Below are 23,451 nucleotides of genomic sequence, written 5' to 3' on the forward strand. Positions count from 1 at the left end.
CCCAGCCATAACTAAAGGAACATTATCTCCTCAACAAGCAAAATCCATGCTACAACAGATTCACAGATGGACACACTTGGGAACCAAAAAGATGGTGTCCCTACTACACAAGACAGGTTATGATACCCCTGGACTAACTAAATTAGCTGAGCAGATTGCACGAGAGTGCATTCCATGCCAACAGGTAAACTCCCATAAAGGAAAACTTGAGGTCGGAAAAAGGCTCAGAGGAGACCGCCCAGGAGCCTATTGGGAGGTCGACTTAACTGAAATACGCCCTGGAAGGTACGGTAACAGGTATCTTCTAGTTTTTATAGATACCTTCTCAGGATGGGTAGAAGCTTTCCCAACGAAGAAGGAGACAGCTACTGTGGTGGCCAAAAAGATCTTAGAAGAAATTTTCCCCCGGTTCGGGGCACCAAAGGTAATAGGATCAGATAATGGTCCCGCCTTCGTCGCCCAGGTAAGTCAGGGTGTGGCCAAATACCTGGGGACTGATTGGAAATTACATTGTGCCTATAGACCCCAGAGTTCAGGACAGGTAGAGAGAATGAATAGAACTCTAAAAGAGACCCTAACTAAATTGTCCATAGAGACTGGCGGTACAGATTGGACGGTGCTCCTTCCCTTAGCCCTGTTCCGGGCTAGAAATACCCCCTCCCGCTATTATCTTACTCCATTTGAAATACTATACGGGGCCCCACCTCCTCTTTTTACGCTAAGGGAGAAATTAAGTCCTGACTGCCAGAATAACACTGACTTATATGCTAGGCTGTTGGGACTCCAGTTGGTCCAAAAGGAGGTGTGGTCCCAGCTGGCAGAGGCTTACCGACCAGGAACACCAGCAGAGGCTCATCCCTTCCAAGTCGGAGATTCCGTGTACGTCCGTCGGCACCGAACCCAGACTCTAGAGCCTCGGTGGAAAGGACCATACATCGTCCTGCTCACCACCCCCACGGCTATAAAGGTAGACGGCATCGCTGCGTGGATCCACGCTTCACACGTGAAGGCCGCACCAGCATCTGCAACATCGGAATGGCGAGCCCAAAAGACCAGCAACCCGCTCAAGCTCAAGCTTCTGCGATCATCAGATTTATAACTTTAACTTTGTTACCCCTAACTGACTGTGAGTAATTTTAGTCCTCACCTGCCCCAGCATTTAACCTGGCAGGTAATTTCCCAAACTGGAGATGTAATATGGTCTGTTAGCCATACTGCTGCTCCTTGGACCTGGTGGCCAGACCTTTTCCCCGATGTTTGTAAATTAGCCATAGGAGCTCCCAATTGGGACACAGCACACTCCCATGATCGTCAAAATGCCCCATCCATACCCGGTCGGGCCGGCCAATACGGCTGCCAAAACTCGGGTACGCGACAGAAACTTAGCAACCCTACCTTTTATGTATGCCCGGGATTTCATCGCCATAGGTCCCTAAATTATCAATGTGGGGGAAAGGAACATTTTTATTGTAAAAGCTGGGGGTGTGAAACCACAGGAGACACCTATTGGAAGCCCACCTCTGGCTGGGACTTTATTAAGGTGACAGCCAATTATACACACCCAACCAACCCCTTAACTTATAGGCCTGAATGTACTAAATGGTGCCATCCCCTTAAGATCTCTTTTAGTGAACCAGGAAAAAAGGATAAAAACTGGATAAATGGCCATTCATGGGGAATCAGGTTTTATAAAGAAGGATATAATGATGGATTACTAATGACCATCAAACTAAAAATTGAAACCCCTACTCCAGTTCCTATAAGCCCCAACCCTGAGATAGGGCACTCTTCGCTACCTTTGGCCCCTCCCACAGCGTTACCAGAGATAAGAAACCAAACTTCTGAGCCAAAAGGAATAACAATCAAGCCCAAGACCCCCCGGGACCGAATGCTCTCATTGGTCCAGGCGGCTTTTGAGGTTTTAAATGCCAGAAACCCGGAGGCTACCAAATCCTGTTGGCTTTGCTATGCTGCTCCTCCCCCTTATTATGATGCTATAGGATATAATTCTAATAATATTAACACTCCAGATCAATGTCGATGAAAACAAGAAGGAAATAGTAAATTGACCCTGGCCTCAGTATTAGGAAACGGTACATGTGTAGGAACGCCCCCCTCGTCCCACCGACATCTTTGTGCCAATTTAAGCCTCCCACAGGGCTCAGGGTATCTCCTCCCTCCTCCAGATGGATGGTGGGCATGTAACACAGGATTGACCCCCTGCATTTCTTTAGAGGTCCTTAAAGCTTCAATCGATTTTTGTGTGTTAGTTCAGCTGGTCCCCAGACTCATTTATCATTCAGATTCATCCTTTCTAGATGAATATGAGGGCAGAGGAAGGTTTAAGAGGGAACCCATAACACTCACCCTGGCTGTACTCCTAGGACTAGGAATGGCAGCCGGGGTAGGAACGGGTACAACAGCCCTCATCCAACAACCCCACTATTATGATGCCTTAAGGCAAGCTGTAGATGTTGACCTCCGGGCATTAGAAAGTTCCATAACTCAGTTAAAAGAATCCCTCACCTCGCTTTCAGAGGTGGTAATGCAAAACAGGAGGGGATTAGATCTGCTGTTCCTTAAGGAGGGCGAACTATGTGCTGCACTAAAAGAAGAATGCTGTTTTTATATTGATCATTCTGGGGCTATTACCAAAACTATGGACAAACTTAGGGAGCGCCTGGACAAAAGACAACAGGAAAGGAAAAATCAAAAAGGATGGTTTCAATCGTGGTTTGATAAATCTCCCTGGCTTACTACTTTAGTTTCCACCTTGTTAGGGCCCCTCATTATTTTATTGTTGCTCTTAACTTTTGGACCATGCATTCTGAATCGCCTGATAGCCTTTATTAGAGAACGCATTAGTACGGTACAAGTTTTAATGCTAAGGCAACAATACCAAAACTCGCAAAAAGAAACTGAAATTCCATGATTGAAATTAGTTACAAAAAAAAAAGGGGGGAATGTGGGGCCTTTAGGGACTTTCCACCCCCTCACTTGTTCCCGTAAACCAATTCTTCTCCCTATCGTGCGCCACTCCTTCTCCCTATCGAAACCAATTCTTGGAGTTTTTCAGTTGACGGGGACTTGCCAGACAGCGGGTAATTTTCCAGTTGCCCGTAACAGGTATACGCCCTAACCGCCACAATGAACAGACAACTATAACGGCCAGAAGGTGGGACAAAAGTTCCTAAGCCAATGAATTCAAAAGTCACCACATTTACCCAATCATTGTGAGAATATACCCGCCCTATGAGTAAATAAACCTATAAAAAGTATGTGATTCCGCTTTTAGGGGTTCCCCATCGGCCTCCTGCGTGAGGTTCAGGGAACCCCGGTGCATCGGCTCCTAATAAACCTCTTGCGTGTTGCAGCGGCTCTCGACTCTTGGCGGTTCTTGGGCGAGTTGGAATCCCTCGTAGACCGTTTGGGTCTAACAGTGGGAGGGAGAGGGAAAAGATATGGGAACATATGTATATGTATAACTGATTCACTTTGTTATAAAGCAGAAACTAGCACACCACTGTAAAGCAATTATACTCCAATAAAGATGTAAAAAAAAAAAAAGGAATAAGAAAGAAAAAGAAGTTAGGTGATACATTTTACACCAGGGCTTTATTATAAGTATCTTTTTTTTTTTTTTTTTTAGGAGACTTTTCTTCCTTTTAGGAAAACAGGGCATTTCTGGACAATACAAACAACCAATTCTGATTCTCACCCCCCTAGCCAATCAGGTAGATTAATTTTGCACTATATACTTTTAAAACAAGTGTGTATAACAGAGGGAAGGTGAGAGAAGAAGGCTGGGGAGGCCTGCTATACTTGCTGGTTTTAAACCTTTCCAGCTTTTTGAAAAGAGCAACTTTAAAAAATTTTTGCCTGCACTGCAGATTTTTGGCAGGGTAACGTGTCCTATTTCAAAAGCTTTGCTAAATTTGAAAAACTACAATTACTGTTTTCATCCTGTCATGTCAAAAATTCTTAGGAACTATTAAGGCTGCTCTTCATTCCCTATGCACACCAACTCTGACACGCTTAAAGGGTTCAGATTTGGCATGTAGTCACAAAAGACACCAAGAGACATAAAAGGGAGGAACTCAACTAAATCCTCACATAGCTCAGGATAAGGCTTCAGTGATTAAAATCCTGTGACCTGATTTTCATAAGGTAAAAAACCAAATACCTCTCTGAACAAATATTTTATCCGCCTTTAATTTTTTTGTTAGCAGGATTATCCTAATGGCAGCCAAAAAATGCAGCTGCTTTCAGTTTTGTTTAGCAAAAAGTAATCTGGGGAGTTAAAGTATCAGAAGTGATTTTTAAACAAGGTAAAATTGCTCTGCTTTGTAAGGTAAAGCATAAAATTTTATTTTATGCAAGGAAAACTGTAAATATCTAATTACAAACACCAAATTATTTTGAATTTTAGGTCTGATAGAGAGAAAATAGTTGCCCATCACTATGCAAAGAACAAGACAAAGAAGTATTCTTTGCTGTTTGAAATTCAGAAAGAACAGGCAGCTGCAAACACGATCAGCTTATGATTTTGCTCAAGAAAAATATTTTGTCTTCAAAACAATTAATGGAAAAAAGAGAACTGGCCCACAAATAAGTCTTTGTATTACAGTTTCATATACAACATACCTTGAGAAAAAATTTAAATCCTTTTACCTTGTTTTACCCAATGAACCAGGTAACCCACTTCTACAAGGCCATGTCAGAATAGTATAGGACCTGTATTTTACAATTGAATAAAAATAAAACTATTCAAGTCAGTTAATTTTCAAGTTCCTCTTGGTTTGCTTCAATCTTAAGTAAAAGGAACAAAGGAAGGGGGGCTCAGAAGAGATGATCCTTTGAAACAGAGCTGTTAGGTCAGATGTATATGCAAATTAAAATCTTACAGTAAAAAGAATAACAACTCTGCCATCAGAACAGCAATGTTTTCCCTGAGCCAAAACCGACTGCTTGGACAGTTTTTGGTATCCTTACTGACTCAAACAAAACTACCTTTATTAAAGAAAAGAAAATTAAAGACTGCATTTCTGAAATACAGTGAAGACTCTCCTATGGAATCATGTTATAATGCTTGAGTTACTATGGTAAGCACAATAACGGCCCTCCAAAGATGCCCATGTTCTACTCTTTGGAATTTGTAAATATACTACCTTACATGGCAAAGAAGGTTTTGCAGATGTGATTAAGGCGAAAGAGTTTAAGGTGGGGAGATTACTCTGGATTATCTGGGTGGGCTCAATTAAATCACACACATCCTTAGAAGCAGAGAACCTGTCCCTGCTGTGGCCAGAGAGAGAGATGTAACAGATTGAGGGTCAAACAGATGCAACATTGTTAGTTTTGAAGATGGAGGAAGGAGGCTACTAGCCAAGTACTGTGGGTGGCCTCTAAATCAGGACTTTAAAGACAAGGAAGTAGATTCTTCCCTAGAGCCTCCAAAAAGCAACACAACCCTGCCAGTAACTTGATTTTAGCCCAGTGAAACCCCTATCAGATTTCTGCCCCACAGAACTGTAAGATTATAAATTTGTGCTGTTTTAAGCCACCAAGGTTGTAATAATGTGTTACAGCAGCACAGAAAACTAATACAGTAGCCTACACTCTTCTATAGATAATGAAGAGAATTTCCTTTTTGAGAAAAGAATGGGATGTCCTTGTTAAAGAACAAAATTTGCCAACTGAACTGGTAAAATTTAAGGTAGAGCCTTTCCACACAAAATCTGTAAATATATGCTTTTAAATCCATTTAAACTTTTAGACAATAATCCAATGTTAAGTGTTACAAATGGGTGAGTCAACAAATTTTGTTCCCATGTCACCCAGCTCCCTAGTCCAAAAACAAGTCTGTGATACCAGAAAGAAGCCAGTACAGGGTGACCACCCTTCCCCACTCCTGTGGATTACTCACTCAATGAATTCCTCTTTACACTGCTGTAGCATCTCACATGTCTGCTGGATCTCTTGATCACTCAAAAGCACCAACATCCCAATAGTTAGGTGAAGCTTTTTAGGATTCTGGAAAATGGTGCTATCAACCCCGTGATCCTATTATCAAAGGGAGAAAAAACCAAGAAACTCAGGCCCATACAAAAGTACATGGTACGAACTGTAAGGCCAAATGGCCCGAGGCAGGGGAACGCAATCAGACTCACAGGTTGAAACTGACCTGGAGACTTTCCGGACCACCCAGTTTCAGGAAATGACCTGGGGACTTTCCACCGGGCCCAGCCTTCCCGCCTTTCGAGGGGCGGGACTAACGGTCCCCCACAATATCCGAAAAGACCACCAAATAAGGAATACCCTGCGCCCTCCCGGATTCACCACACCCCTTTCCCTTCTTCCCCTATAAATTCTGCCCAAACCCTCGCCCAGGCGCGACTTCTCTGGCCCCTTTCTCTTGGATCAGTGAACCTAGCGCGGGAGCGTTCCCAAATAAAGCTTGTTTAAGCTCTCCCCCGTTTCTTGGTGCCGTTCCTTACAGGAACAGAATTGAGTGCAGAGAAATAAACCCACACATCCATGACCAACTGATTTTCAACCAGGCTGCCAGGACAATTTAATGGGGAAAGAAGAGTCTCTTCAACAAATGATTTTGGGACAACTGAATATCTACATGCAAGAGAATGATGTGAACCCATACCATATACTATATACAAAACCTATGTCAAAATGGATCAATGATATAAGAGTTAAAACCATAAAATCATAAAATTCTTAGAAGAAAAAGAGAGGAAAATCTCGATGACCTTGGATTTGGCAATGGATTCTTAGATATGACACCAATAGTATGGTAACAAAAGAAAAATCAGATTAGACTTCAAACTTTAAAACTTTTGTGTATCAAAGGACTACCAAGAAAGTGAAAAAGACACCATCACAACACTGTTAATCAACTATACTCCAATAGAAAGTAAAAAGTTAAAACAAAAAATAAAGTGAAAAAGACAACCTACAGAATGGGAGAAATATTTGCAAACCATACATCTGACAAGGATCATATTGTATCCATAATATATAAAGAGCACGTACAAAGCTCAACAACTAAAAGATAGCTCGATTTAAAGAAAGAAAAAGGGACTTCTCTGGTGGCGCAGTGGTTAAGAATCCACCTGCCAATGCAGGGGACACGGGTTCGAGCCCTGGTCCGGGAAGATCCCACATGCCACAGAGCAACTAAGCCCATGCGCCACAACTATTGAGCCTGTGCTCTAGAGCCCGCGAGCCACAACTACTGAGCCCACATGCCGCAACTACTGAAGCCTGCACACCTAGAGCCCAAGCTCCGAAACAAGAGAAGCTACCACAATGAGAAGCCCACACACCACAACGAAGAGAAGACTCCGCTCGCCACAGCTAGAGAAAGCTTGCATGCAGCAACATAGACCCATCAACGAAGACCCAACGCAGCCAAAAATTAATTAATTAATTGTTTTTAAAAGAGAAAAAGAAAAAGGACTTGAGTAGATATTTCTCCAAAGAAGAAATACAAATGGCCAACAGGCACATGACGATGTTCAACTTCTTCAGTCATTAAAAGAAATGCAAATCAAAGCCACAATGAGGTACCATTTCACACCGATCAGGCTGCCTATAATCAAAAAAGTGGAAAACAAGTGCTGGCAAGGATGTGCTTCATGGGTATGGGATTCTCCTTTGGGGTGATGAAAACATGTGGAATGATAGAGAGTTGGTACTTACACAACACTGCTAATGCACAAAAGGCCACTGAATCATTCATTTTAAAATGGTTAATTTTATGTTAGGCGAATTTCACTTCAAGAAATATTTTTTTAAAAAATGAACTGGTAGCCTGATAAAATGTTATGCCCAGGAAAAACAGAATGCTACCTAATTACAGGTTCTAAGAATACTTTTGTTCCTCATCAGCTTTATTAGTTCCAGAGCAACTGGGCCTCTTATGGGCTTCCCCAAAGGTAGTATACTCTTTATAAAGAAGTTTCTATCTTAGCAGACACTGCAGTATTTTCAGGTAAAATATTTTGTGTAAGAACAAACTGCCCCAGGCTTCCCTGGTAGCGCAGTGGTTGAGAATCCGCCTGCCAATGCAGGGGACACGGGTTCAAGCCCTGGTCCAGGAAGATCCCACATGCCACGGAGCAACTAAGCCCGTGTACCACAACTACTTAGCTTGCCCTCTAGAGCCCGCACGCCTAGAACCTGTGCTCCGCAATGAGAAGCCACCACAATGAGAAGCCAGAGCACCTCAACGAAGAGTAGCCCCCTCTCGCCACAACTAGACAAAGCCCGCGTGCAGCAATGCAGAAAGAGAAAGATAGAGAGAGAAAAAGAGAAAGAGAAAGAAAGAAAGAGAGAGAGAAAGAAAGAAACTAACTTATTAAAAAAAGAATAAACTGTCCCAAGCAAAGGTGAGTGAAAAATGAATTTGGAGAGATATCCAGACACTGGAGTAGCCACATCAAATATGGTCATCCTTTTCTAGCATAATCATTCCTTGCACTTTAAAACTTGTCTCCCCCACTTTTAAACTGACAAGAAATTCACTTAGCACACAATTAACCATTTTAATTTTTTTTTTTTTTTTTTTTTTTGCTGTACGCGGGCCTCTCACTGTTGTGGCCTCTCCCGTTGCAGAGCACACAGGCTCCAGACGCGCAGGCTCAGTGGGCCATGGCTCACGGGCCCAGCCGCCTCCGCGGCATGTGGGATCTTCCCGGACCGGGGCACGAACCCGTGTCCCCGGCATCGGCAGGCGGACTCTCAACCACTGCGCCACCAGAGAAGCCCCACAATTAACCATTTTAGAGTGTACAAAATTTAATGGTATTTAGTGTATTCACAATTTTGTAAAACCACCATCTCTCTTTAGTTTGAAAACTTTTTCAGCACCCCATAAAAACACTTCATACTTATTAAATAATCACTCCCTATTTCCCATTGCTCATCTCCTGGTAACCTCTAGTTTGCTTTCTGTCTCTTCGGATTTGCCTATAATGGATATGGCAAATAAAAGGAATCATACCATATATGACCTTTGTGTCTGGCTTCTTTCACTTAGCATGTTTTCAAACTTCATTCAAGTTGCAGCATATATCAGTACTTCATCCTTTTTCACGGCTCAATAATATTCCACTGTGTGCATATAACACAGTTTGTTTAGCCATTTATCCCTTGATGGTCATTTGGATTGATTCCATCTTTTGGCTATTATTAATAATGCAGCTTTAAAAAACATCTGTGTCAACATCCATGTTGACATATGTTTTCAACTCTTTTGGATATATACTAAGGCGTGGAATTGCTGGGTCCTATGATGACTCTATGTTTAACTTACTGAGGAACCACCAAAACTGTTTTTCCACAGAAACTGAACCATTTTACATTCCAAGCAGCAATGTACAAGGGTTCCTATTTCTCTACACTTTCACCAACACTTAATATTTTCCTTTTTAAATTTTACTATAGTCATCCTAGTAGGTGTAAAGTGGTATCACATTGTGGTTTTGATTTGCTTCTCACTATTGACCAATGATGCTGAACATCTTTTCATGACCCTGTTGGACATTCGTACATCCCCTTTGGAGAAATGTCTATTTAAATCCTTTGCCCATTTTCTGTCTTTTTATTGTTGAGTTATAAGGATTCGTTATATATTCTGATAGTAGTCCCATATCAGATCATGAATCCCTTTTGAAGATAATTAGGTCTCAAATTTCATAAAACTCATTTTGCAAATGAAGACAAGAAAAAAAAAGTTGTGAATCTTATCCTCCAACAGGAGCAAAGCAGGAATTCTTCTATCTCTGAATTACAAGTTCTTATCCCATAATCTGATCCCTGGACTAATAAACCACCCCAAAAGCAGAAAAATGTATTTATCAAATGCAGATAGCTTATATTCTGCTCTTGGTTTGCCTAAGGACTGCCTGATTTTTGCCCTTGGCAAGAGGAATTAATAGATTATTCATTTTCTAAGTGTTAATGGAGCTTGAGCTATTTTTACATCTGATGAAGAGTTTTATAATTCTACACATCAACCCAAACTGCCTCATTTAATGAAAGTGATTTTAAGGAACAATCAACTTTAAATGTGTCAAGGAAGGCTAAGCGCAATACTAAACATCCCAGCTGCTGTAACCCATGGAGGAATCTGTCTCTTTAGAAAGGCATGCAAAGCCCCACAAATGATTCCAATATGCACAACCCCACCCCAAACTACAGTTGAGAATTGCTCCCCTAATAATAAGAGCTAATATTTCTTGAGGCTTACTCTGCCCCAGGCATTTCTTATGAACTTTATATACACAAACACCCTATGAGCAAAGTACTGGGCTGGCCAAAAAGTTTTTCCGTAAGATCTTACGGAAAAAAACAAATGAACTTTTTGGCCAACCCAATAGTATTATCCCCATTTTACAGATGAGGAAACTGAGGCACAGAGAAATAAAGCCACTTTCCCAAAGTAACACTGTTAGGAAGGGATGAAGTTAAAATTCAAACCCAGGTAGTCAGGCCCCAAAGCCTACACTTTTGATCAATATTACTCTGCCTCTCTAGTAATAGTTGCCCAAAGGACTCTGGAACAATGAGGCCATCACCCAGAGGCAAGGCATTATACATTTCAACAAAACTCACACAATAGTCTGATCACCAGACTAGTCCTGAAAATAAGGCAAATATCATAATTCCATGAAAAGTAGTTTTAATCATTGTCTTTTCTGAGATACGAGCATCAAAAGCATAAGCATAACCCATAAAGAAGAAAAAAAGGATTAACTGAACTTGATCAAAGTTAAAAACTTGTGCTTCAAAAGATACATTAGGAAAGTGAGAAGACAAGCCACAGAGAAAAAATTATTTGGGAGAAAAATATTTGCAGATCATATATCTGATAAATATAAACATTTTTAAATTTTTAAAAATTCAATAATAAAATGATACACAATCCAATTTAAAAATGAGCAGAGTATCTGAATAGACATTTCACCAAAGAAGATATACTACTGGCTAATAAACATATGAAAAGGTGTTGAACATCATTAGTGTTTTAGGAAATGCAAATCAACACCAAAATGAGACATCACTTCATGCTCACTAGAATGACTGTAATCAAAAAGACAGACAATAACAAGCACTGGTGAGGATATGGAGAAACTGAACTGCTGAATACATTGCTGGGAGGAATGGAAAATAGTGCAGCCCCTCTGGAAAACAGTTTGGCAGTTCCTCAAAAAGTTAAACGTGAATTTTCAGTACAACCCAGACGTTTCATTCCTAGGACTCTACTCAAGAGAAATGAAGATGCAGGTCCACATAAAAACTTGTAAGTGAATGTCACAGCAGTATTATTTATAAGAACCAAAAAGTGGAAGTAATCCAAATATCTATCAACTGGTGAAGGGATAAACAAAATTTAGTACAGTCATACAACGAAATACTACTAGGCAACATACACATGTAATAATATGAATAAACTACAAAAACAATAACTAAGTAAAAGAAGCCAGATGCAAAAACTACATATTATACGATTCCACTTATGTGAAATATTCAGAAGAGGCACATCTGTAGAGACTGAAAGCCAGATGGTTGCCTGGGGTTAGGGCTGGGACTGCAAATAGGCATAAGGGACATTTCTGGAGTGACAGGAATGTTCTAGAAATAGAATTAGATTATGGTTATGATTGCACAACTCCGTAAATTTACTAAAAATGATTGAACTGTACACTTGAAATGGGTGGGTTTTTTGGTATGTAAACTGTACCTCAATAAAGCTGTTAAATATAAAAATGTGTATGCCGGGCTTCCCTGGTGGCGCGGTTGTTGAGAGTCCGCCTGCCAATGCAGGGGACGCGGGTTCATGCCCCGGTCCAGGAAGATCCCACATGCCACGGAGTGGCTGGGCCCGTGAGCCATGGCCGCTGAGCCTGCACGTCCGGAGCCTGTGCTCCGCAACAGGAGAGGCCACAACAATGAGAGGCCCACGTACCGCAAAAAAAAAAAAAAAAAAAATCTGTATGCCTTTTCTTTTTAAGAGCATCTTAGCAATCCTGAAACAAGTTTTCACCTATAACTCAACCTGCTGAGAGCTATTCTCATGGAATAGTTTACTTGACCTCTGATCAACTCTTATTTGACCTTTTGTATTTGATGACTTCCCAAAGGTCTTTCAACATATAATGTTAAAAACACCATGTACACACAGAAATCTTTGTGGATGGCAAAGCTGTTATCTCAAACCACTGAGGCAAATATGATTTTTGTTAATAAATGATACTAGGGCAACTGGACAGCCATTTGGAAAAAGAATAAAATTATATTCATTCATTACACCACACACAAGAATAAACTCCAAATTAAAGACTGAAACGTAAAAAAACAAACTATTCAAGAAAACAAGATGGGTAAATTCCTCTTTAACCTGGATGTAGAAAAAGGCTGTCAAACTAAGACTAGAAATCCAGATGCAATAAGACCAATAAATTTGATTACTTAAAAAGAGAAAACTTTTACATGGCAAAAAATATAAGCAAAGTTAAAAGACAATACACTAGAAGAAAATACTTGCAACATATATCACAGATAAAGGGTTAATATTTCTAATATATAAAGAACTTTTAAAAATCAAAGGAAAATGACTAAAAATGCTACTGAGCAATAGACAAAAGACATAAAGAGACACTTCACAAAAATAAAAATGACTCAAACATGGGAAGATGTACCTGGTTATTACATTAAAAAAAATTCCAATTCTCAGGAAATATATATTGAGGTGTGAGGGGTAAAGGGTCATGACATATGCAGTGCACTTTAAAGTAGTTCAGAAAGGATGAAAAAAGAGAAAGAGAGAATGATAAAACAAAGCAAAATATTAACAAGTGAATCTGAGTAGAGTACTATCCTTAGTCTTATAACTTTTCTGTGAGTTTAAAATTATTAGTATCCTACTGTTACTATAACAAATTACCACAAACTTAGTGGTTTAAACCAACATAAATTTATTATCTTACTATCTAGAAAAAAGAAGCTCTAGAACTTTTCTTCCCTTACCTTTTTCTTTGGGAGCCTACCACTTCAGTCAACTTGAGTTCCCTGGCCACAAAAATAGTAAATACTTGGAAATAAAACAGAGAGAACACAAAAGAGCAAGGAAAGGAACACATGGGATACCTAAAGGCAACATAAACTGAAGTCTTTGGGGGAATTGTGAGTCATAAGAGTTCAGACAGGCTTTAACTGTGTTTTAGGTTATATAATGCATATGAAACTCTACTGGACAGTCTTTTAATAAATGGAGAAACACCCTAAATTTTACCCTGCCTAGGAATGCCATCTACCAAGAAAAGCTTTTCTCTTACTGAACTATCTAAATTTAATGTGGAACCAAACAATCTTCAAGGCAATGGCATAGATCTCTAGAGCCACTATTTTTCTTTGCTTGGAATATATCATATTTCTACCCGCAAGCTTCTTCACTGTAATGAATACAGGCCAACAACAAATTCTTTTCTCCAGGGGTTTAATTACACTGGGCCCTGCTCCAAGTTCACCATTACTCGGAGCCAGAACTATTTTACTTTGTTAGGTTGGCCACCCAGGCTGGCGCCTGAAAATCCTAACGGTGGTGACCTTCCACCCAGCAAGCTGAAGCAAAGGGTGAAGTAACAAGAATCCCCTAGGGTGGTTCTATCTAGATTGGGGGGTTGGGTTCTTTATGGCTAAGTCATATCTATGAGCCTCAGTTTCTTTATTTGTTAAATAGGACCTCATCTAAGGAAAAAATGCATGCAAAAGCTACCTCCACAGAAAGCTTATGTGCATGCCTAAGCCCCAGTTCAGAGTTCAAAGGCGAGTTCTAACTCAGCAGTCCTAGGTGCAAGACCTTAACCCTCTCATTCAAACTGCAGCTCCATGATTTATCAGCAGTCACCACATGATCACAGTGCCTTCACTGATTTCACTTTTAATCCAGCTCTCGGGGTCCACGGGGGCAGAACTGCTGGCAGTGCTATCAGAATGAACAATTAACAAGGAATAGTGAAATCTAAAAATGTCATGCTTGGGGAAAAGGCCAGTAGAGAGAAGTATGGATTAGCCCACTTTTTTTTCCTTAAAGCCCCAGTAAGAACTCAAACCATTCTGTCCACACAGTTGGGATATAACATAGGTACATCTGCCAGAGCTATCAGCTGGCAGAAGTGAAGCCTCTCTTCAGACTCAGATCCCAAAGGTCATGCTCCATTACATGAGAGTTAAGAAAAGAATGCCTATGAATCTGATCCAAATGTGTAGCACCCAGAACATATATAATGTACAGCACTTGGCCTTGACAGTACATGCTGAGAGCCAGAAACAAAAAAAATAATCCTCAAATTATATGCACAGATATCATCTTCCAGGAATTCCAGGCATAACAAAGGTTTGGGATTTAGCTACAAAAGGCTTCTAACCTGGAATACAGAGTTTAGGGTTCTAATTCCAACTCTGCTATAAACCAGCTATGATCAGGCAAACCATCTCACTTCTTTGGACCTTGGTTTCCTTCTCTATAAGATGAGGGAGATGGCCCAGTTTACCTCTAACTCAAAGGTCCTATAGATTTTTTACATGCTCTCACAAAACCTATAAATAAGTACGAAACAGGTATTTGTGAGGGGTCTACCAATTCACTTCCTGATATTCTATGCAAAGAAAGAGAGGAAATAAGTACGGAAGCCTTCCCCTATGCTCATTATATTCTCTTTTTTATGGCCAAATCCCAGACAATCACTCCTGGGTGGGTGATATATACCTACCTCATTCACATAGAAAAGTTATTCATATAAGACTGGTGAAAAGAGCATTTGGCTTTGCAACCAGATAGGCCTGGTTTCAAATTCTATTTCTGCTACCTATCCATAGTATTACTTGAGGTGAGTTACTCACTGCTCTGAAACTCAATTTCATCATCTCTAAAACACACATTTCCTTCTCAGGGTTGTTCTGAAGCCTCTGGCACATAGTAGTATGGAATAAATAGAGGCTTTCCCCCTTCTTGCTTTTTATATGACTAGGCTACACTCTAAACAAATGCCATCTTTACTCTTCCTTTTAAAGCACCCTCAAGAGCTAATTAGGCTCTGCTGAGTCATTTCTATCCTTTAAGACTGTTCACAAATGCTGACTTTGATTTGAGAATCTCTGTATGTTATTAATCAAATAATCGTTATGCTGAATAAGCTTCAGAAAACAGGGTTTTGACTCTTCTATCTTATAAATTCTATCCAGACATACTTACAGGAAAGTGGAGAGGTTCTTAAAAACAAAGGACAAATATTCAAGGATCAGCTTTTACAGTGACCAGAAAAAATGAATGTTCTCACGCATGGTCTAAATATCCTTACCCACCGGAAAAGAAGCAAAAAGCATCTCCCCTTAACTAAAGGATACAACTCTCTTATGTTGATAAGCACAATGAATAGTTAAACATACTTTTCTAAAAACTTAACTATTCCTCTATAAGTTACTTGTAAGCACTAGCTGGCAATCCATCTACCAACCTACATCTATTCCCAAAGACAGACAATGATCACTTAAACATTAGTGATGAGTTAATGGTACACCTCCTATTCAAGTCAGATCCTCCGCTCCTTCTTGATGCTACACTTACCCTCATCTCCTATACAGTAATCCGTGCTATTATTACAAGAGCAAACACAATACTAACTATGCACCGTGCTCTGCTCTAAACACCTTAAATTTATTAACTCATTTACTCTTCACATCAACACTAAAGGTAGGCACCATTATTATCCCCACTTTAGAGAGATCTCTAAAATATCTCTGGAACATATCCCCTCCTGAATATGCCACAGGCCTTTGTCTTTTTTTTTTTTAATTTATTTTTGGCTGCACTGGGTCTTTGTTGCTGTGCGCGGGCTTTCTCTAGTTGTGGCGAGCAGGGGCTACTCTTTGTTGCAGTGCACGGGCTTCTCACTGAGGTGGCTTCTCTTGCTGCGGAGCATGGGCTCTAGGAGCGCAGGCTTCAGTAGTTGCAGCATGTGGTCTCAGTAGTTGTGGCTCGCGGGCTCTAGAAGCACAGGCTCAGTAGTTGTGGCGCATGGGCTTAGTTGCTCCATGGCATGTGGGATCTTCCTGGACCAGAGATCGAACCCATGTCCCCTGCATTGGCAGGCAGATTCTTAACCACTGCACCACCAGGGAAACCCTTAGTCTTTTTTTTAATAGATGGTATCAATAGTCTCTAACTGGTAGATGCCTCTCGTACCCCACTCCTTAACTCTCAATCCATCCTCCACACTGCCTTCAGAGGCAACTACAATGCTAAGTTAATCACATTAGTCCCTACTTAAAACCTTTGCTGGTTCCTGACTATAAAATACATTCAAAATCCTTAATCCACACATGACCTTTCACAACCTGGATACCATTCACCTTTCCACTCTTGACTCCTACCTCTTCCCTACCCTACTCACTTTCCAGGTTGCAGTCTTAACAAACTCCTAACTCTTCCCTGAACACAGCTGACTAGAACACCTCCATACCTTGCAAGTGCCAGTTCCTCTGCCCAGAATGCTCATCCCCCTTTGCCAGAACTCTTGTTCTTCTTTCAAGACTCAATTCAAGTGTCACCTCCCTTAATAAGCCTTTTCCAACCACTGGAGAATCTCTCCTCTGTGAACCCACTGCACTCCCTCTAATAGCACTTAACTCACAGTACTCTAACTATTTCTATAAGAACACTGTTTCCCCCTAGTAGAGTATGGGATCCATAGGGTAGAGTCCATTGTTAGCACAAAATATATAGCCTGGACAATGGTAGACATTTAAAAAATAGTGAATGAATGAATAAAAGATAAACACTTATTCACAACAATCATCTCCATCCAAATGGTACACTATATGAATCTTGTAACATCTCCTTTTCTTACTTTCTCACCTAACATTAGAACTCAGGAGTTCACAACTTTTATTACAACCAAAGACAACTACAGGCACACCTTGTTTAATTGTGCTTCGCTTTACTGTGCTTCACAGATATTATGTTTTTTACAAATTGAAGTTTTGTGGCAACTCTGAGTGGAGCAAGTCTATTGCTGCCATTTTTCCAACAGCATTATTTTTAATTAAGGTATATACATTTTTTAGACACAATACTATTGCACACTTAATAGACTATAGTAAAGTGTAAACATAACTTTCATATGCACTGGGAAACCAAAAAATTCATATGTCTCACTTTATTGCAGTGGTCTGGAACCAAATGTGCAATATCTCCAAGGTATGCCTGTATCCGTCTTCATTCTAAATTAGTTCACAAGATAATTACAAATCCTACAACTCCCCTTACACATGAAAAATCCTAAATTATCCACTAAAGCTTTTATATATAAATTTTCTTCTTCAGTGAATAATACTAAATGGAAAAAACTAATCCTAACTTGGGGAGAGGGGATGGACCCCAAATCCATTAGCCATTTCTGCCCAGTGTCAACCTTCACACCACAGTATGAGCAGAATGATGTAGTTTTTGTTCTATAACCTGTTCAGGTTCTCCAGGCAGCCTGAGAAATCCCCTGTTGCTTCAGACAGATCTACAAAGCCTTCAGAATGCTCCACCAAACACAGTTTTGAATTACTATTTTTCATTACTGATGTGCTTTTCTACTGGACCCTGCTGTGAGATAAATTGGAATTATATTAGCATTACTAGCTATAGATAGATTGAGAGATATACAGGGTTTTAACGTACTGCTTGAACTTACAGACAGTGAGACATCTTTGAATCTTAATGCAAGAGAGGAAAGAGTGAAAAAATAAGGTGCAGTTCATCTGCAGATCACATAGATGAAAAACACCTTGCTGGTGTCTGTGAGCAGCTAAATCCTACATTAAATACTCAGGCTTAGGGAGCTGAAGCACAAGGATGATGATGATGATGTCTGTAGTCAAACACTTCTTATATAATTGATCAGCACAAAGAAAGGTGATTTCAGGAAATGTTATTCTAAAAGGTAAATCCAGGGTTCCCTTAGAGAGTCGAGGATGAGGTCAAGGACAAGCATGCTACCAAATAAAGAGAGAAAAGGGGCCCACTATTTTAAGGGAAGAAAAGAGTTCAGGGAAGGGTGAGGGAAGGATAGGATGAGAGCCGGGAGTAGAAAAGTCAGCTGTATCAAAAATGTGACCCTCACAACAATGTTTTAAAATGAACATTAATAGCTACAGGCAGAATTCTAAGAATGACCCTCAAAGACCCTTAACCTCATATAATCCCCTCTCCTTTGACTGTGGGTGGAACCTGTGCATGTGATATCACGGCTGTAATTATACTCAGTTATACGGCACAGCTGACCTTAATCAGGCAGATTATCCCAGTAAGCCTGACCTATACACATGAGCTCTTTAAAAAGCAGAGTTTTCTCTGGCTGGTGGCAAAGTCAGAGACTCAAAGCACAAGCAGGATTTGACAGAAGTGAGAAGGGCCCCATGTCAAGGAAACAGGGACCTCAGACCTACAGCCACAAGGAAATGAATTCTGCCAACAATGTGAATGAACTTGGAAGTGGATTCTCCTCCAGCGCCTCCAGATAAGAGACTGGTCTGGCCAATACCTTGATTTTGGCCTTGTGAGACCCAAAGCAGAGAACCCTCTCGAGGCCACCAGGTCTTCTAATCTACAGAGCTACTACAATACTGTGAGATGATAAATGCGTGTTGTTTTAAGCTGCTAAGATTGTGGTAATTTATTACACAGCAACAGAAAACTAATACAGAGTAGGGTATAAATGTAATCTAATAAATTCCTTTTCCAATATTACTTTTCACCTCAGAGATCCCAAAAGGACTTCTTTTATTTGACATAAGCTGCAAAGGACGATAAATTTACCTTCTCAAAGAAAGAAAAAAAAATTAATATTATTAATGTATTTTTAAAAGATAAAGAATCTCACCTCCTTCAGTCCTAATACAGGAGTGAAGATGGATATCCCTAATGAACGAAAGTCCTTCGTAAATAATATCATATCCACATGATATCTTTTAACTATTAGGGAACAGAATATGATTTAGAGTTGAAACACCCAAGCACAACTGGGAAGGCTCTGCTGCTGTTTTTTGAATGCTCAAATACTGTACAAATTACTACCTAATTCTACTCAAGGCTAGTCCCAAGGAAAATACCTGCTGAAAGATTGGTACAAGTGGTTAACAGACAAGCAACCATCAAAAGATCTTCAATTTAAACAGTTATTTTTTGGTAGGGTTGTTTTTTGGGGGGTTTTTTTTGGCCATGCCATGCAGCATGTGGGATCCTAGTTCCTCAATCAGGCATTGAAACTGTGCCCCCTGCACTGGCAGTGCTGAGTCTTAACCAGGAAAGTCCCTAAACAGTCTGGTTTTTTTTTTTCTGTTCAAATAATTTCCCACAGTGACTCCCAGGACTAATTTCAGCTATTTGTTCTATTGGATTATATAAATTACAGCCATTACTAGGTCCTACACAACTTTGCATCATCTATCTGACTTAGCATGGTGGCAACCACTAGCTGTGGTACCCTGTGGTACCTTGGGAAAATTATCCTCTCTAAACTTCACTTTCTTAATCAGTAAAATGGAAAATCAGTATCTACCTCACAGGGATGGACAGAAGATTAAACAAAATAAGCATAGGAGGCACTTAGAACACTGTCTAGCACAACACAACAGCTATTTTTTATCAGATCAAGGTCAATTAAGTAAATAAAAATAATGGTAAACTCAGCCTTGTTTACAATATTACAAATTATTATAAGAAAACATGTATGGATAGCAGCATTATTCATAAAAGCCCAAAAGTAGAAACAACCCAAACATTCATCAAGTGATGAATGCATAAACAAAATGTGGTAGAGCCATACAATGGAATATTCCTTGGCCATAAAAAGAAAATGAAGTAGCGTTACATGATAAAACATGGATAAATCTTAAAAACATTGTAAGTGAAAGATGCCCAGAGACAAAAGGCCACATATTGTATGATTCCATTTATATGGAATATTCAGAATAGGCAAATTAACAGAGACAGAAAGTAGATTAGTGGTTGTTAGGGGCTGGGAAAAGGGGGCAATAGGAACTGACAGCTTAATGAGTATGAGCTATCTTTTATGGGGTTATGGAAATATTCTAGAATTAGATGGTGGCAATGGTTGCATAATGTAGTGAATATACTAAAAACCACTGAACTGTGCACCTATGTTATATGAATTATATCCTAATTTTAAAATGTATGTCTCCTTTTGCCCATGAAGAATTAACTCCTACAGGACTTGCCTCCTGCCATCAATAACTAGAAAACTAGGGCTTCCCACATGGCACAGTGGTTGAGAGTCTGCCTGCCGATGGAGGGGACACGGGTTCATGCCCTAGTCCAGGAAGATCCCACATGCTGCGGAGTGGCTGGCCCGTGAGCCATGGCCGCCGAGCCTGTGCGTCTGGAGCCTGTGCTCTGCAACGGGAGAGGCCACAACAGTGAGAGGCCCACGTACCGCAAAGAAAAAAAAAAACTAGAAAACTAGATAAAACACATAAAACAAATGTTTTCAGACACTGGATAACAGATGGAGCTAGACAGACTGAGCCCCATCTTGGCTTTCTGAATGGAGACAATTTCCACATAGGGGCACAGAGTGGGGAACCCAAACAGAGCCCAATGATCCCAGTGAACTGAGGGGACAATTCAATTCAATTCTGGAATTTGGTGATGCAAAGGCAAATAAAATTTGTAGGACCAAGCACTGAAGAGGAGGAAGCCAAAAAAAAAAAGGACTCCAGAAATCAGCATAAAACTCTCTGAGACTTTGGCTGAAGGACAATCTGCACATACACAGGGTGAAATCCACAAGACCAGATGAAAAACAACTACTGGGGAGCTGTAAGCCTAACAATACCCAAAGCTCAAACAGCATGCTAACATTCAAGTTCCCACCAGCCAGAGTAGAGACACCACGCTTGAATACACAGAGCACTGAATAGAGATTCCAGTAGGGACACACCTTAGGAGTGAAGCTAAACTAGCCCTAGAGAAAGGAATACTCCAGATCTGCCCTTAAAAGGCTTAAATACAAGCTTTGGAATGATTATGCTGATCCACAAGTAGCTATTTTCCAGAACCAAGGTTCAGACTCTCTAAAGAGAAAAAACAAGATTTGCTCCCAACGGAGTAAATTCACAATGTTCACTACCCAATAAAAATTTAACAGATACACAAGAAGCAGAAAAATGTGACCCCATAAGCAGGTAAAAAAATCCATCAATAGAGGGCAGACAGCAGAAGCAAGAAGAACTACAATCCTGCAGCCTGTGGAACAAAAACCACATTCACAGAAAGATAGACAAGATGAAAAGGCAGAGGGCTATGTACCAGATGAAGGAACAAGATAAAACCCCAGAAAAACAACTAAATGAAGTGGAGATAGGCAACCTTCCAGAAAAAGAATTCAGAATAATGATAGTGAAGATGATCCAGGACCTCTGAAAAAGAATGGAGGCAAAGATTGAGAAGATGCAAGAAATGTTTAACAAAGACCTAGAAGAATTAAAGAACAAACAAACAGAGATGAACAATACAATAACTGAAATGAAAACTACACTAGAAGGAATCAATAGCAGAATAACTGAGGCAGAAGAATGGATAAGTGACCTGGAAGACAGAATGGTGGAATTCACTGCTGTGGAACAGACTAAAGAAAAAAGAATGAAAAGAAATGAAGACAGCCTAAGAGACCTCTGGGACAACATTAAACGCAACAACATTCACATTATAAGGGTCCCAGAAGGAGAAGAGAAAGAGAAAGGACCAGAGAAAATATTTGAAGAGATTATAGTCGAAAACTTCCTGGACTTGGGAAAGGAAATAGCCACCCAAGTCCAGGAAGCACAGCGAGTCCCATACAGGATAAACCCAAGAAGAAACACACTGAGACACATAGTAATCAAATTGGAAAAAATTAAAGACAAAGAAAAATTATGGAAAGCAGCAAGGGAAAAATGACAAATAACATACAAGAGAACTCCTATAAGGTTAACAACTGATTTCTCAGCAGAAACTCTACAAGCCAGAAGGGAGTGGCATGATAAAGTGATGAAAGGGAAGAACCTACAACCAAGATTACTCTACCCAGCAAGGATCTCATTCAGATTCGATGGAGAAATCAAAAGCTTTACAGACAAGCAAAAGCTAAGAGAATTCAGCACCACCAAACCAGCTCTACAACAAATGCTAAAGGAACTTCTCTAAGTGGGAAACACAAGAGAAGAAAAGGACCTACAAAAACTAATCCAAAACAATTAAGAAAATGGTCATAGGAACATACATATTGATGTATTACCTTAAACGTGAATGGATTAAATGCTCCAACCAAAATATACAGGCTTGCTGAATGGATATAAAAACAAGACCCATATATATGCTGTCTACAAGAGACCCACTTCAGACCTACGGACACATACCAACTGAAAGTGTGGGGATGGAAAAAGATATTCCATGCAAATGGAAATCAAAAGAAAGCTGGAGCAGCAATACTCATATCAGATAAAATAGACTTTAAAATAAAGAATGTTAAAAGAGACAAGGAAGGACACTACATAATGATCAAGGGATCAATCCAAGAAGAAGATATAACAATTATAAATATATATGCACCCAACATAGAAGCACCTCAATACATAAGAAAACTGCTGACAGCTCTAAAAGAGAAAATCGACAGTAACACAATAATAGTGGGGGACTTTAACACCTCACTTACACCAATGGACAGATCATCCAAAATGAAAACAAATAAGGAAACAGAAGCTTTAAATGACACAATAGACCAGATAGATTTAATTGATATTTATAGGACATTCCATCCCAAAACAACAGATTACACTTTCTTCTCAAGTGCGCACAGAACATTCTCAGGATAGATCACATCTTGGGTCACAAATCAAGCCTCGGTAATTTAAGAAAATTGAAATCATATCAATCATCTTTTCTGACCACAGCACTATGAGATTAGAAATGAATTACAGGGAAAAAAACGTAAAAAACACAAACACATGGAAGCTAAACAATAAGTTACTAAATAACCAAGAGATCACTGAAGAAATCAAAGAGGAAATCAGAAAAACCTAGAGACAAATGATAATGAAAACACAACGATCCAAAACCTTCGGGATGCAGCAAAAGCAGTTCTAAGAGGGAAGTTTATAGCTATACAAGCCTACCTCAAGAAACAAGACAAATCTCAAATAAACAATCTAACCTTACACCTAAAGGAACTAGAGAAAGAAGAACAAACAAAACCCAAAGTTAGCAGAAGGAAAGAAATCATAAAGATCAAATCAGAAATAAATGAAATAGAAAAACAATAGGAAAGGTCAATAAAACTAAAATCTGGTTCTTTGAGAAGATAAACAAAATTGATAAAACATTAG

General features: G+C 39.9%; 1 protein-coding gene across 6 annotated transcripts in view; it reads right to left on the minus strand.

Moving 5' to 3' along the window:
• Positions 1-23,451, minus strand: part of ASCC1 (activating signal cointegrator 1 complex subunit 1) — a 106,005-nt gene that overhangs the window by 59,224 nt on the left and 23,330 nt on the right. For all 6 annotated transcript variants that reach the window (XM_032607281.1, XM_032607280.1, XM_032607278.1 and 3 more), the window contains exon 6: positions 5,927-6,063. In XM_032607281.1, the coding sequence (XP_032463172.1) occupies positions 5,927-6,063 (137 nt within the window). The remainder of the gene's footprint in view (positions 1-5,926; positions 6,064-23,451) is intronic.

The sequence above is a fragment of the Phocoena sinus genome, chromosome 16 (genome assembly GCF_008692025.1).
Source record: "Phocoena sinus isolate mPhoSin1 chromosome 16, mPhoSin1.pri, whole genome shotgun sequence".
Lineage (NCBI taxonomy): Eukaryota > Metazoa > Chordata > Mammalia > Artiodactyla > Phocoenidae > Phocoena > Phocoena sinus.